The 16,922-nt window shown below is 40.1% G+C and overlaps 1 protein-coding gene across 5 annotated transcripts in view; it reads left to right on the top strand.

Moving 5' to 3' along the window:
- ARHGAP21 (Rho GTPase activating protein 21) overlaps positions 1 to 16,922 on the top strand; it is a 107,385-nt gene that overhangs the window by 21,299 nt on the left and 69,164 nt on the right. For 3 of the 5 annotated variants that reach the window (XM_048951745.1, XM_048951749.1, XM_048951747.1), the window contains exon 1: positions 5,033 to 5,187. The exons of the other annotated variants lie outside the window; for them this stretch is intronic. In XM_048951745.1, the coding sequence (XP_048807702.1) occupies positions 5,104 to 5,187 (84 nt within the window). In that variant the 5' untranslated portion in view covers positions 5,033 to 5,103. Of the gene's footprint in view, positions 1 to 5,032; positions 5,188 to 16,922 lie in introns of those variants that run through there. 5 annotated transcript variants of the gene reach the window in all.

Raw genomic sequence — 16,922 nt, forward strand, 5'->3', positions numbered from 1 at the left:
TACTTTGTCTAAGAATAAGTGTTGCGTTGTATTTCTTGTTCAGTCGCCATTAAACATGGATTTGCATCTCAGCAATAGAGCAATGGTAGAAGCTTTCTTCCAGTTTTAAAGATTGCCAGCTCCCTTACTAGCATTCAGTTTGGAGACTTTTGTGGTGTTTTTTTTTTTTTTTTTCTTTTCTGTAAAATGCTTGTTTCTTGTGGAATAACCTAGCAAATGATACTTTCCAGCAGCTGAAGTTAGAGGCCTGGTTTTATTTTGGATACCTACTCTCTGAAATGAAGAAATCTGTAAATGAACAACTTAGGTAAAGGGGGAGAGAAAATGCATCTTGTATCATATCAGAAGTTAGAGTAAAGAAACACCAACAACACAGTCTACTGAAAATGAGCTACTGAAGATGACTGTGTTAAGCTAACATCTAAGAAAGGGACAGCTGTTTGGTTTACTTGTTAATTGATAGCTCAAGGGAGAAGGGTTTTCTCTTTGCTGTGATTCAGCCTAACAATCTCCATAAAAAAAAATACATATATATGTCTATCCAGTCTCCTTGAAAACAAACAAGACTTCTGACTTCTGTGAGAATGGCTCCCTGTGACTTCAGAAATCTTCGTGCAACCAAACAGATGAGAACTCCATTCTGCATTAGCAATGTCTTTAAAATGTTCATAGAAGCAACTCTGTGTGATTTGTGAATGGTTCTGTACCAGCTGTTGTACAGCTGCATTTATCCCTGAAGGATATTTGTTGTTGATAGCTCTCTCAACTGTATTGCGTCCTAAAAAGAAGTTGATTTGGGGGAAGGAAACACTCCAGTTTTTTTTTTTAAGATGGAGGGAGGTGGTTTTGGCATTTACTGTTTTTTTTTCCTACTTAATGTTCATAGCTTTTGATAACAATTCCAATGATGGGAAAGAATTCAGAATGGAAATCCTATTTCAGCCCCTTCCTGCTCTTGACTCAGTGTGTAAACTTTTCTCTTTGTCAGTCTTGTGATCTGAGCAATGGAAAGACTTGTTTGTTTGTTTGCTTGATGAGCTTTTCCTTCTTAGAAAGTTCTTTTGCACTTCTTAATTTCATTTACTAAAATGGGCTAGACTTCCTCTGGAGCTTCGCCATCGTCATTAAGAGTCTAGACCTCACTGGCAACCTCTGAGATACATCTGAGCAGCTCTTGAAATTCTTTCAAGTGCCCACTGTGCACAACTGTGGTTAACAGAAACAAACGGAACCCAGAGGTACTGCTGAAGGCTTCTGCCTGTGGGAGAAGAAAGATGAGCAAAATCTTGTCCTTTCTAGAACCTTGTAACTTCTGAGAAAGTAATTGCTTTCCAGATTTGTAGGCATCTGCTGTGAAAGAAAGAGCCAATTCAGAAGTCCTGTTTACTTTTGTTGCTGGTGTCTATTGTTCTGCTTTCTTTTTGAAATCACTAAAATGTTGTTACAAGAAAGAATGAAGTATTAATCTGTGCAGAGTGCAGCAAAATCCTTGTGGGTACTTTGTATGGTAGTGCCAAGGGAATGCCTGCTACTGGTTGCAAGAGCGCTAGTCTCTTAACTGGGTGGGTGGAGTAATAAATAACTGATGGATTGGAATGGGACTTGCTCAGCTCACTTGTGTTTTTGGTCCAATCATCATTTACTGAAGTACGTTTTCCATGACTGACTCTAAAAGATGACTTTAGTTGTGTCTATACATTAGTATGTGTAAAGATACAGGAAAACTGAGTAACTTAAATCATCTTTTGTGTCATCGGCACCTTTTCTCAATCAGAGCTTACAGTGCAGCAAGGGGCTCTCTGGGCAATGAAATGTTGAGACCTTTGGAGCCTGCTGAGATGGATACGTGCCCGCTGTCATTCTGTGCTGCTGGGAGTGTACCTTTATGTGCTGTGTTGGCCTCTGTTCCCCAGTTCGAAATTCAGTGTGGAAGCCTTGTTCTTAAAGGTTATACCAAAATGATGTAAACCTTCTAATTTGTTATTTATTTTTGCATGAAACTTTCTCATAAGGAAGGCATTAGTAAGTTGAGTATTGAAAACTCTTTACTGTGTGCCTACCTGAAGGTAGTTCCATCAATTCTTGTGCACTTACTCAAGAATTTTCTAAGCGGCTCTTTAAAGCGTAGCTGTGCTTGAAAGAAATACATGAGGTCTTCCAACAAACACGTAACAGTGATTTGTAAAGAAAATTCTATTCTGTTCTAAAATAAGGTAGCGGAATTTGATTTAACCTTGTACCAGGAAGGAGGTTGTCTCTTGTAAATAGGAGCAATTGTCAGGCTACCTGAAGGCTGTCAGGAATGGTTTTCAGTAATGGCAGGTTAAACTTAGAAGTACACAGACTGACTTGAAGGGACATTTTTTAGGCAATAAATGCAATTTACTATTGCAGGTGCAGCTCTTGTAGCAGTTCCTGAGCTCCTCCTTTTATCTGAGGACATGAGCAAACACTCAGGCTTGTATAAGAACTTTGGTCCTTGTCTCCTTCCATGCTTATTGAAGTTTAAAAGTGTTTTGATATTGATTGTTAATGGCAAAAAGCCAAGCCAATACTGACTGTGTCTGAAAATGCTTTCCTACTGCAATCTATTGTAATTTGTTTTTATCTGAAGGATTCAGATACTTGTGTGTGAACAGCAGTATTACATAAGCACTGGCCAGATTTGGGGGGGATGAGTTGTTTCAGAATTTCCTTATAACAGCTTTGAAATTTAATGCCAAAAAGTAGCAGGTTCATAGTGGCTGTTGATTGTAGGTGAAGAATTGCACAAACTTGATTGTTGAGGCTGAACTGACTTCTTAAATTGTGGGCAGTATTTTTAACATGCCATGTTGAATACTTATGAGGAGTTTGAGTACTTTAGCTGGACTAAATCCTGGATAATAATACATAAATCTAAAATTAGTTAATAGTGAGACTGACTGTTGCAGAATTGGACAATGTGTGGTTGGTGGTTTTTTTTTGGTCTAAACAAGCAACCTTTTCTTAACTTTCCAGACCTCCTTTCCCTTCTTCCCTCCACCCTGTTCAGCTGATGACAGCATTTTTCCACAGCACAACTGATGTGCAGCTGGCTGTTGCTGAGCCCCACACAGGCTGCTGCGTGGGCTTTGCCAGCACCCCTGCCTGCTGCTCCCACAGGCGCCCACTTGTGCCTCCTTCCAGCCTTCACTTCCTGTATGCCTCGCTGCCTTGTTCTGCTCTGGTATCTCTGCAGTATCCCACCCTCATCAGACCTCCCCAAGCATCCTCCTGCTCCAAATTTTCTCAGGCTTTTACAGTTATGATGTCTGCTGTGAGAAAGTGTCTGTTCCACCCAGTAATAGTTGCTAAGTGGGACTTGTCTTCCAGCCTCTTGTCAGCACAGGCTGCTTCAGTGCTGGCCATTTCACTTGTACAAAGAGCTCTTATGTTTCTAATATCTCAAGCACTTCAATTTCTGTATTTTTTTTCTTGGGCTATATTAATTTTGTGCAGTGTCATGTTGATATTGCTCTCCTCCCTTTTCCATAATAATTTCTGCCATGTACATCTTAAAAAGCATAGATCTCTTGCACACAGCTGTATTCTGGCAGTCTTCAGACTTTCACACTGATGAGAAGGGAAGAGATTTCCTTGGACTTTGGCATTAATTCCCAGAGCCCTTGGGATGAGAATTTGGATCAAGTTTTTTTGATTCGATTAAAAGCAAATGAGACCTGTATAACTGCTTCAGAATTACAAGCCGCTATTTGGCAGAACCATTTGTTTGGCTCTCAAGTTTACATCCACTTTTTCTTTTATGATTGAAATAATTTTCAGTAGTTTAGCTGTTAGTAAAGCAAAGGTTGAATTGGCCACCTGGTCCTGTAGCCCTTGCTAGATACTTTCTCCTGCTTCTCAATACTTTCTCCTGCATCAAAACAGATGTTCTTCCATGAGGCAGTGCATGAACGCTCATTCAGATGGGATTCTTCTCTTCTCATCAACTCCTTTTCTCTTGTATTTTCCTTGTCCCCCTCTTACTAGAGGAGTAGCTGAGCCTGGGTATGGGAGTACCTGACGCCAATGTCCTGTGGAGCTGTCTCTGCTCCTATCTTGGTTTCGGGTCAGAACTTCGGGGTCTGTTCGCCTCACTGGGCGTTTCTTGGGATATCACACATTTTCCAGAAATAAGGCATTCTGGTTTTAAGTTGTTTGGAGCTACAGCTGATAGATAAAATCATGTCTGGGAGAGTTTGATTGTTAGTTGTGATGCTTAAACCTCAGATAATTTAAAGTTGTTTTTAACTAGTCTAGTGGTTCATCTAATCGTAATTGAAGGGGAAGGGGAACACAAGCTAGACAATCAATTCGTAGAGGGGGAAGTGTATATTTGAGATAGGGTTGTCTGCAGATTGCAAAAGAGAAATATGTAAAGGAAGAAAGAAACTTTTCTAGTACTTCTTCTCAAGTTCTCAGGATCCAGGCACTCCATCTTCCACTCCCCTGCCCATGGGGGAGTCCTTATCCTTTGTTACAAAAGGCAGACAGCATTCCTGTGCATAGTGCTGTGATGGGTTAAGAACATGAAGCATATGAACCTCTGTGAAAGCAGTGAAATCTGTGAAGTTCTCCTGGCTTTGAAAAGTGGCTCTGTGCTTTAAGACGGAAGACAAAGCTTTTGGTTCTTGTGAAAGTGCAGAAGCCATTATCATAGCTGTGCCTAAGCACTTGCTAAGCAAGTTTAAGATCTATGATATGAATGATTGGTGATGTTTGGACTGGTTTCAGCAGCAGCAGGAAAGAAAAAGAAAAAAAAAGCCAAAAAAAAAACCAAGCACAGCTTGAGAGCACCTTTTTGTATTTGCTGTAGTGAGAATTCTTAGGATGTTCTGATTTCCCATTTCTTTTTCAAGAATGCATAATTTGACAGTTTCGGAAATGTTGTTTTGAAGAATGTTATGCAGTTCTGTCAATTTATCTTGTTGAGTTGACACATGGTTGGGGTGGGAAAGGAATCTGAGCAGGAAGGAAGGTCCTTGTTCCTGAATGTCATTACTGCATAGCTCTCATATCCTTCAGTATCACTCGGGCAAAAGCTGAGTCAGAGCACAGCAGCAATCTGCGCTATAGCAAGACATGGCCCAATTCAAGATTCTGGACTGTGTGATCAATCACAAATGGAGCTTCATCTGTAACCTCTACTGTGCTTGGAGCGGTCAGGTTTGTTGTTTTCTCTTCTTACAATATTTTAATATGATTATATAGCTTAATATAATGTGAGGGGGAGGAAGCTCTAGTGTTCCCCCCCCTCCCCCCATCCTATTGGAAAATGTAGTATTAAGAATAAACCTATAATCTAAAGATTTTCCTACAGTTAATAAAGATATAAAATGTGTAAAATGTACTTTTAACCATATAATTGCTTTTTTAACACTTGGAGTACTTCAGATTGCTCTGGTAGAGTCATAATCTTTGAGGAGGATTTACTCTATGAATTGCACAAAAAGATGATATATCATGTACAGGAAGGGGGAGATGTGCCAGCACCATCTGCATTGTGAATAAATATAGAGCTGATTTGTTCCCCAGTTTAACAGAACTCAAACGTTCTGACCGTTTCAAAATTTATCATGGATATGAGAGAAAATAGCGTGAGAAAAGGTTGGATATTGCATACTTCTTTAAACATACAGGATAAAATAACACAGAATGCCATTCAGTTCTTTATTTGGACACCTCTTAAGTCTGATTGACTTACTTCATGCAGAACTGGAGGAAGAAAACACTACCTGGATTTTGAATGGAAATATTTGTAAATATAAGCCACTTGTTAGGGATATAAAATAATACTGTTCTGTTGCAGTGCTGCTTTCAAGGTGGATGTAACCTATGTTTCTCACCTAGCATTCAGGCAGTGACTGGAGAGAACTTATTGTACTCTTTTGCAGCATTAATGAGAAGGCTTTATAAAAAATTACAGTTCCAGTACAGTAACTAGAGGCAAGTGATCCAGAAGTACTCTCTCCATACATGCAAGTCTGTAGAAACAATACACCCTTCTTAAAAAATAATTTCCCAGTATTATAATTTAAAGAATCTCATCTGTTGAGTTGGAAAGATGTGAGGCAAATGGATGCTTTTAGAGCCTTACATTTCAGATGCTCAACTATCACTAAGTTTGATCTAGTTTGCAAGCACATAGATGTGAATTCATCCGTATAGGCAAATTAAATCTGACAACAGCTTCCTGTGCTTCAGAAACCAAGAAGTAGTAAGAAAAGGGCAGGCTGATGATATGGGCAGCCCCATGAAACTTTAAAATGAGTTTAGCATAAGGAGGAAGGAAAAGTGAAATTGTTTTTTGAGCAGTAGAATGAAATGAACTGTTAAAAAAAAACAAAACAATAAACTAAAAGCAACACAAAAGAAAAAAGAACACCCAACTAGGAAGGTAACCTTTCATAACCTAAAAGCTATTTCTGAGTAAATCGGAAAGAAAACCAGGCCTTAGATCAATATACTTGAAATTAATTGCTTGCTTAAGGTAGAAATGTTGCAGAACTGTTTGATGTTACTCATTTTACCTAGATAACTAGAGTATATGGCTACTGTGGTTTGTGGGCTATATTGTAGTGTGTTTGTTTTTTTTTTTCTCTGATAGTAAAATATCTGTAAACAGTACATTGTAGTGAGTTGCTGCTGTTCTTTTTGCTTTTAAATGAATTTTTAAGTTTACTTACATTATCTACCAGGAAGAGACTAGTGCAGCCATTCTACTGCATTAGAATGCCAAGTGAAATGTAGATGCAGTCAGGCCTGGAGAGAGATGCATACTGCTTGTAAGCAGTGTTGCTCCTCCTAGCAGTGTTCAGGAAGCCTGCAGATGAGAGAGCAGGTAAGTACAGTTTGAGGCTATCCAGGCTGGATGTGGCTCTGGGCAGCCTGGTCTGGTGGTTGGCGACCCTGCACATAGCAGAGGGGTTGAAACTCGATGATCATTGTGGTCATTTTGAACCCAGGCCATTCTATGATTCATTCTATGATGATTCTAACAGCTCTTGCTGGAGTGTGTTTGCACAGCGCAGCTCCCAGTTGGCGTGTGTCGTCCTTGAACTAGCAGAGGTCATGCAACTTCTTCTGTGATTTTCATTCACTCTAACCTCTGTAAAGCATCAGGGGAGTGAATTACTGCCATTTAGGAGCTGAGTTGAAGACTTTCCATGTGAGAAAACACTTCCTCTGAAATGAGCATCTGAAATCTATGTTCTTGAAAAAAATATGAACCTGCTTTATTGTCATTAATGTCATTAATGATTTCTTGAATCAGATTATAGAACTGTTCTTACAACTTTTTGCTGGCATACACTCTACTCATCTCCTCTGGTACATAGTTCCCAAAGTTGGTTCTTAGAACAGGAAGAGAACAAATATTTATGAGTATTTTCTTCTGTCTACCATGATAATATAGGTTTTTAAAAATAAAGTATTTCACAGTGTAGCAAGACAATTACTGTAAGTGGGGGCCTTTTGAATCTGATAGAGAATTCTATTATATGCTTAGAATGTTTGCAAAAAGCATGCAGAGTTCAGTGCTCAATTAGAAACCTGTACAATCAGATTACTGGACTATGCGCAGCACTGTAGTTCTGTTGGTATCAATGGATTACAGTTTTTAGCTTGAACATGGCGTGGGATTGAAGGGTGTGGCTTTCACATTCTCTTATCACAGTAATGACTACAAAACCAGATGGAATTACTTGCAGATTTTCTTCTCCATGGGCCTGTGCACATGTGCTGCATTGCTTCTGATCTTTCTTAAAAAGTTACTTTGTTAATGTGATGTTTGTGAAGTTGTAGCCTGGGAGTCATAGTTGTACTAGTACTGACCCCAGTCAGAGTCCTTGATCAATTGTATGGAAGTATTAAGTAGTGATTTTACTCAATAACATAACTTAGCTCATCTTCAATAAGATGCAGCAGAACTTTCCCTCTGTTTCCTGGTAAGGATGTTCTTTATCAGCCTTCAGGCAAACCCTTGGTGCTTGGTGTCTTCATTCACCTCTTGGCCAAGGTGGAACATGCTAGCAACTCTGAAACAATCAATGCCACTTCTTCAGATGGCTGAAAGAATTAATGGTAGATAATGTAAAAGGAATTATAGGACAGTGTTATGTAATCTCTTTTTTCCCCTGTATCAAAAAAGCATTGCCTTCGAGTCTTAGGCAGTAGAACTGTATACCATGAGTTGAGTGTAGGTGTTTGTGCCAGCAAGGAGCAGGTCACTGCTGTGCCCTGAGCATGCTGCTACCAGTTGGAGGAGAGCAGGTCTTCTCACTGTTCCAAATTCCTAGCTGAACAGTACCTGGCTACTGTTTTTTATTGCTGTGTCTTCACCTCTAAAAGTAACAATAATGGTCTTTCAGCTGCCTGAGTACTTAAATTTCCAGTTTCCTAGTCGAAGACAGGTATTCTGCAGAGTTCTGTCTGCTTACAGATGGTCAGACAGGTTCATGTACAGAAGAGTATGCCTCACCATTTAAGTTGTCAGCCATGGGAGAACTTCCACAGACGTCAAGATAGTCTTTGAGAAAGTAAGTGGTCATGTGGTGGCATTATAGCAGCCAAGATCTCTATTTTTTAACCTTGGGTTAATTCTGCAGGTTACGTTTTTTGTAAAACAGTGTTTGAGGATGAGAAGTTGCAGTGCAAACTCAGCTGTTGTATTGCCTTCAAGCCTTAGGATGCAGAAGCACTGCAGTGGCTGCTGCACTGCAGCTATTTCCCCTCCTCTAGAGAATCTCAGATAACATAAAAAAAAAAAACAAACCAACCAAACATTTCAGTCTTCTGAGTGTCACTTAGAGGGTGAAATAACAAAGGTGATGCATTCCTTTTCAGATATTTGCAGCTGGATAACAGTTTTGAAATGTAATAGTTATCTTCCTGTATTCTTATTTCTGTTTATCTCCTGTCTCAGGGTGGGAGGGAATATGATAAAAATCTTGTCTCATAACAGTGCAGAGTGTGATGTTTTCAGATTTCTTGAGTAAAAGGTGTAAAATCAGTGCAGGAAATAGTTGGTGGCTTTACTCATTGTGGGAATTTGCACTGCTGTTGGAGAAACATTTTGTCATGTTCAGAAGTACAGGGAAGTAACTCGGCAACAGTGAGCAATTCCAACTGGAGTAATAGGCATGTAAGGACAAGTAGTTCTTAAATAAGCCAGTGGATTTTTGTTTAAATAGATTTCTCCTCTGCCCCCCACCCCATGCTCCAGACAGAATACAGCAGGGGTTTAGTCATCAGCTGTACTGACCATTCTTGCTGACAAGAGGGCTGCAGGCTAGGAGGAAATACGCAGGTCACTTATGATCACATTGTAAGGCAGTGTTTGAAAGCTGCTGGATTTGCAGCTAAACTGAAAATCCCGTGGACAACTTTCTCTTCTCTATCCTCTTAGTGATACCTCATCTCTGTTGACATAAAGATTTAAGATTTTTTTTTTACAAGTTAATGACTCCAGTACTTTTTTTAAACCATCTTTCTGTGTATCTTATTGAGGTAAATTAAATTCTTCACTGAAGAAGCTGCTTTGCTCTGTGCTGTACATGCACAGTAGATTACAAACTTACGGTTTTGAAATATGACATGTAGCTTTGCATCTGTGTATGCTGATTTATACATGAATAGAGTACTCCTGAGAGTAGGGCTTTTAAAAGTTGCAGTGTTAATCTGCACATTATATAATTTATTTCAAATGAAGTATCTTGAAACATGGGACCAGGGTTATGTTTAAGTGGTGCATTTTCGCTGGTGTGCATTTATAATCTTTGCAAACTTTAACACCGGGTAGTTTTAGTTATGTATCTGGAGGCTGCTTTGGAGGGAAGAAGCTGTGTATGTAGGGCTGTAAAGGGTCTTGAAACATTGTCTTGCAAGTTTTGTGGTATTTTGAGCCATGTTCTCTGTGTTAAATCTCTTTCCTAGGAAGTGCAGGCATGATATTAATAGTTCCTTTCTCAAGGAAATGCTTAAAACTCCCCATGTGATTCTGTACGTCTTTTGCGAACAGGATAGAATCTGAAATAGCATCTCGCCTGAAATCACTGTATTTAGGGTGACAATCTGGATTTTGACATTGAGAGTCAATTCCCTGATCTTCCAAAGGCTTTCTGGGGGGGGGGGGGGGGCAGGTCAGGCATTCATGTGCACATGGAACGGAATCTTGAGTAAAACTGCGGGATGGCTGAGTTGAAGATCTGATGACCTTAAGTCTGAACTGTTGGAATAATTGCCAGTTACGGTGATGTTTTTGCACAGTTAAAGTAGTGCAGCTAATCTCTTTTAACTTCATATTTTTGAAACAGGAATGAGCGTATTCTACTTATATTGGAAAGATCACTAGCTTCTCTGAGAGATCAGCCTCATACCTGCATGAGAGGGTGCAGGGGTAAAGCGTGTTTCTGTCCCACTGCCAGGCCCACATAGCGCGGCGTTGTGGCTGCATCACAGAGAAGCCCAGGCTAAGCTCAAGGATTCGCTGGAAGTGCATAAAGGCTTAAACTCTGTCCTTAGCAGAGCTGATCGCTTGTGTAACCAAGATACAGGCTCTGGGTATGATGAGGAGAAGAAACAGCATGAATTGGAGAAGTGTGTCGGTCCTTCTGCAGCTGACTTTAAAGCTGTCCTGCATCTATTATTGAAACGGCCTGCACAGCTCAGGTTGAATACTGTGCAGTGGTCTTGTTTTACTTAATGGCTTGTGCAGAACTAACTTGCATGCATGAGTAGGTGTGCTGTTGTAGAATCTGTTGAAAATGCAGTGAAAGCTATCTGGTATGTAGTGAGTGATAAAGCCTGTGTTGTACCAGAAAGCAAAGAGTGTGAACTTCATCCAATTTAGCTCCTAACTTTGCAGTAATGCACTTAGTTGGGGACAGGTAAGAGCTGTTCTCTCCCCATTTGTAGGAAGCAGAATGGATCATGGGCAACTTTTATTTGTGGATTTATCACAAAGTTCCATAGGCTACAAGAAGCCTTGGAAGGCAGCCATGAGCAGGCTATGACTTTGTGTGAACTGCTCTTCTGTCAGACTGCTGAGGCAGTTTTTTACCGTGCATGGAGTAACCTCAAGCACTGCTTCTGTACTGGGAGGCAGAAGTGTGCTTTGTCTCTGATATTTCCAGATCTGACTCCTAGGTTAAATACAAAGCATTTCCTATTCTTAACAAGCAACAGCAGAACAAGCAGAGAAGCAAAAGCTCTGATTTAGCTAAATTAGGATCACATGACATTTTGCTGTTACCAGCCCTGCAGATGTTTCCTTTCTTTCCAATTTAAGGAGGATGTTGCTGTTAAGAGGAGAGGCTTTTGCTAATGAGCCATAAGAAAACAAGGAAGTTCTAAATTTCTTTCTGTTTTTAATGTTTTTGTGACTACATTTATTCCAATGAACTGTTTAGTATTCTAAATCTATATTGCAAGATATAAACAAAAACAGATTTTGAAATAATTTGCATCTCTGTCCTGTGAAGTCCCTGTATTTTCACTCTGCTTCTTGATGGTGATTGGAATTGGCTGCTGCTCTGTGGAAAGTAAAAGGTAGGAGCTAAACCTGAATGCCCTTTGGCTTTTTGAAAAGATTCCTATTAAAGCATTACAGGTTTTGATTGTGCACAAGCTACTACTGCAAAAAAGAAGCTCACAACAATGATATATATACATGTGCATACACAATCTAGTATATTTTTGTAGTGTGTGTGTGTATACCCTATTAAAATGTGCCCGTAATGAACTGAAGTATGCTGAACTCACTGCTATCTGGTATTTAAGGGGGGCATCTGATACATCAATTACAAATACGTGTAGGTAAAGGAGCCTGCTAGGTGCTGATTCTGGAGAAGTCTTCTTCAGTCATGTTTGATCTGTGGTGGAGCATTGGTCATATCAAACCTCATCTTGCTCTTGGTGTAAAGAAACGTAGATATCAGAACTGTGGTATGAAAAAAACAGAGCTTGCTCTGCATAAAGAGCTGGTTAAGCTGTTGGATAAAACCCTCTGTGCTTCAAGGAAGCCAAACTGTTTCTGGATCACCCTTGGCCTGCTGAGCTGCATACCGGTTTTGTTCACCCAAGCAGGCCCAGCTGGGCTCAGTTAACAGAGCCAGCTGGTGTTGCTGCATTTAATCCAGAGCCAGGTAAATAGCACTTAACTTTTTGGTTGAACAGACCTACAGAATTGACGTTAAGACTTTCCTTTTTCAGATTGTCACATCATTAAATTCTTGAGTGTTTAGCTGGTGTAAAGCTCGTTAGTTATATAGTTATTATTAGCTTATTGTCAAGAAGATTGAGGTTTTTTAGATATACAGGCTTCCTCTAACTTTTTTTTTTTCTTTATTTAGGCTTAGGGCCAAAAAATGTCAATTTCAATGAGAGCATTTTATCATGGGGGGGGGAGGAAGGTAGAGGTTGCTGGCAGTAGCCTCCAGCTGTGCTTTTAAGGTCTATGGAGTGGTGATGGAACTGACAGAAGCATCTACTACTTGTTTTTGAAAGGTTGCATTTTTTTTTTCCCACTTACTTCATGCTTCTGGAGTCATCACGTATCGCTCTCTTGAGTCTTTCTCCATACCTGGCCTTGGTTTGAGGACATGAGTAACGCATTTTATTGAATTGAGTTACTCACTTCCAAGATAAATTTCAAAGTCTGTTGTTGTGCCTTCTAGTCTCTGTTACAGGCATGCAGCCACTACCTTTGGTACCGAGTTAAAAGACTATTCCAGATCCAATATTTCATTTAGGTGAGGTTCACGTTCCTGCAAGGTGGTGGTAGCAGGTTTGCTACCAGGAGCACCTCACAGCAAGTGCCTGATTTCAGTTTGGTTAGTCTGCTGACCTGACACCCCGAGTCTTACAGAGGGCTCCTGTGAGGGAAGCACTTGGAGCTGCGGCCTTCCTCTAAGACCTTTGCTCTGTTCAGTGCTTTTATAGTGCTGTTGCCTTGCTCTGAAGCCTCTCAGCTCTTTATGGTCATCAGCACAACCCATGTGACGACAGAGGATGGCTGCTTGCAGGGATCTCCTCACCCCTGCTGGTAAGGGCTCAGGGCCTGGCTGCCCTGCCTGGGTGAGGGGCAAATGATACAAGTGACACTGCCAGTCTTTGCTCTAAGCCTTATGGGTGATTCCTAGTAATTTGTTTCTCTTTTCCTGTTGTTTGAGATCTACACCATTCTTTATAGTAACTGTAGTTGTAAAAGGGTTGGACTTTGTTTTGGAGAGCTGAGTTCTTCAGTCTGTTGGCCTTTCTTGTCTTCTCAGTTACTGCATCTTCCTCAGTGGCAGCTCCAGAGAAGCATTAGCCTTGGGGAACATCAGCAAACATTGTGCTTCACATGTTCACCCATTGATGCCAAAGGTGATGAGTGGGCACCTAGTGACTGAGGGCTCACACCTGCTGAGTTGTCAGTCTTCCCTCTTCCTTCATGAGGAGCTTCTTTGTGAAACAGCTGTGCTTCTAATTCCAAAAAACAGACACTCTTCTGCTATTAGTAGAAGCCCTGATGAGAGGGCACAGTCTAGGCCAGTTTCATATACCTCTGTGAGTGCCATAGTTGTGTGTGTGATGATTCATGCTCCATTTATCTCTGCATCTCAGTTGGTTTTTTGTTTTTCTTGCAGTTAGAGCAATTTCACAGCTGTTAGATTATTTGAGCTTTGAGGGGTTGTTTACATCTTCATGTCCAGTTTCAGGTGCTTCTTAGCAAGGCAGCCTCGTGGTGCCTGCTGAGAACAGGGTCTGTAATTACTGTCACTGGTAAGTCCTTCCTGCAGCTTTCTTATATAACTATAGCAATAAAGTGGATGGGATAGAGTTGAGTATCTTTCCCTGTTTCTTGTGTTACCTGTCACTAGCTCCAGCACTATCTGTGCAGTGGGATCCATGTCTTTATGGGCTGTTTTGTGAAAGAGTGGAGGAACATAAAGGAATGTTCTGTGGCAGGAAAAACTCTTTTGTGCTTCAATACATGCACATGTCTCAGGCTGCTTGACTCTTCTGTTAGTGCTGATTGTGTTGTTACGGTATCGCTCCTGTAGATAAGACTGCTCATCGTGTACTAGTTTCACTCCAGTCTGCTGTGTTGCAGTCTTCCCTACTTCTAGGGTTGCTAAGAATTTTTGACATGGAGGCCTGAAACAATGTGGGTTTGGGACTTTCTGCATTCTGCTTTTCCTGATTGTCTGTTTGCAGGATTTTTCACTGAACAGCTGAATGTGTTGCTGAGGGTGAAAGTGATTGAACTCATCTGTTTCAAGGACAAAGCTATTTCCTGGATATTTGGAGGATAGGTTTGCGTAAGGTGCCAACCATGTGTCAGTAGATATTTTTCTTTGACTGGGAATTATTTACTTTATGTAAAACACTACTTTTACATTCCAGGCTGGTTTAAAGATGCTAGAACTGTCAGTTTGCTGTGCATCGCGACCACTTCAGCACGTGATCGTAGAGCTTGGGAATTTGTTGAAGAATGGCAAGGGCTTTTAGCCTGCTTGTACAATGCTGTCATGGCCATTCTATGTATATTGTCCAGTAGACTTGTCTGACTAATGGTAATTTAGTGGAGTGCTCCCTGAAGTTGTTCACTTTGTGAATACATGTATAAAAAGTTACAAGTAGTATCACCACTCTTGAGGCGATGCAAGATGAAATGCTGTCTGGTTTTCCTTTTGGATGCTGGCTATACTGCAAATAAGAATGAGATAATCTCAAAAAAAAAAAAAAAAAAAAGTTGCGTAATCTTTGTTAAACGTTAGCGTTAAGATGTTTTTAGGAGAAATGTTGCATGTTTTAAGAACACCCAGAGGCAATGTATTTTGGGGGTTATGTTTGTTTCCTATCATATTGTAGTACCAGGGAACCACATGTTCTCTATTAGATTGAGTGATTGGCCTGAAGTCACTTGGTGTGGGAGACCAGGTGACAGAAGGTGATGATAGAAGGTTAACGGGACGTGCTGTCCTCTGAGCAAGATGAAGTTCAGTGGTTCATCATTTTTGGTCCCATAGATGTACCAGAAAAGTAGGTGGTTGGTTTTTTTTTCGGGGGGTAGGGGGTGGTGGTGAATATCTTCATTATTTCTTTGACTTTTTGTCAGCTTCTAGCAAAGCAATTTGAAGTTCTCTGTGTGGTTGAGACTAAAAGGGTCAGTGGTTTGTTCTAAGTTTTTTTGAAAACTGGTGGTGGAACAGTGTGATTATTATAGAAGAACCTGACTTGCAGCAGAACCTGCCATTATTATGTGGATAACAAGATCCTCTTCCCATATAGGCATTTGTTATATTCAGTCTTAGCCAGAAAGACCCTTTTTTTTCCTGTTTTTAAAGAATCTTACATTTTATGTGACAAAGAAATAGGAAAGCTTTTTTTCTTTGAAATTGTAAGTTTATCAAGGCAGTTGGCTAAGTAATAGCTACTTGGTTAGAAAAATAGGGAAAATAAATAACCTGGAACAAGAAATGCCATTGTTTAGAAGCAAGCCCAACATTTATTATAGCATTTGGAATATCCTGTTACTGTCTCAGGCTAATTGTGGGATTAATAATGATGTGCAAGATCCTTTTTGGTTCTGGTTTATGTCATTAGTTTTAAAAAATCATTTGATGGCAGTTAAATCAGGAAAATCAAGTGACATCAACCAGTTATTCTGTTCAACATATACACATGGAGCTAAACTGCTGTTTGAGATAGCATGTTTCTTGGTGGACTAGCCGCAAGTTGAATAATACTGAATCTTGAACAGGAGACAGACTAAGCTTATTGAGCTGCTGATGGGTGAGCCCACCAGTCAGTCCAGTGTATTTGTTGGTCTTTGTTAAATTTAGGCCCCAGAAAATATAGTTTGGGAAACACTCTAAGGCTGTTACTTACATAATTTGTGAAAGTTCTGTTTGATCAAAGAAAAATGTTAAAACCAGATGTGTAAAGCAAATGATTGAGGGCTACAGGCATTTTTGACAGGATAGGCAGGGTAAGAGGGGTGGGGAAGTTGCCCTCTATGTTAAGAAGTGGGTAGATTGTGAAGAATTGCCCCTAAAAGGGAGCCATAGACTGTGAAGAACTGCCTCTAAAAGGCAGCCATGACCAATGTTGAGAGCTTGTGGCTTAAAGTTAGGGGCCAGACCAATAAAGGACATGTGGTGGTTGGTCTGCTAGAGGCCACTTGATCAAAGGGAGCTTGTTGATGATAAAGAATCTCAACTTTAAAGCAACTTTTAAATTTTCTTCAGGTATTGCTAGTGCAAGATATAATTATGTATTGTGTTCACTATTATTCATCTATGAAGATAGTATTCAAAACTCAGAGTACTTCGGTTTAACTGTTTAGACAGCCAAGAAAACAACTGATGTTTTATATTGCAATCCCTTTTGACTGTTGCTGGACTGTTTGTAGCATGTCATTTATGCAGGTCTGTCAGTAATGGTTCAGAAACTGGAGGATGAGAGGATCTTTGGAGCCATGTTGGGTGGGTGGTTGTTTGCTTTTTCTTTTTTTTTTTGGCTTTTAAAATGTGAAAATATTGTTTCGATATTACTTTTTATTTGAACATAGTATTATTTAGAAACACTGGTGCTATTTACTGATCTTATGTAGTTCTACAGACTGATCACTCCTGGTGATTAAAGTACCAGATTTTTCATGGATGCTTTTATTACCCATAAAACCAGGGTTAAATACAATATTCAAAGCCAAATGCGTATTTTACAGGGCACTTAAGCATCTGCTGTATGTCCTTGTAATTGCATGTAACAGGAAATGATGTTTTAGATACTTGGTGTAAAAACCTCATATGAAGCAATCCTGGGGGAAATGACGCTTGAATCATTTTTCTTTGTAGCCTGGGACTCTGCAGTCCTTGAACTCAATTGTGTGCATTCTGACATTCATGTTGAGC

The sequence above is a fragment of the Lagopus muta genome, chromosome 7, assembly GCF_023343835.1.
Source record: "Lagopus muta isolate bLagMut1 chromosome 7, bLagMut1 primary, whole genome shotgun sequence".
In the NCBI taxonomy this organism is placed as follows: domain Eukaryota; kingdom Metazoa; phylum Chordata; class Aves; order Galliformes; family Phasianidae; genus Lagopus; species Lagopus muta.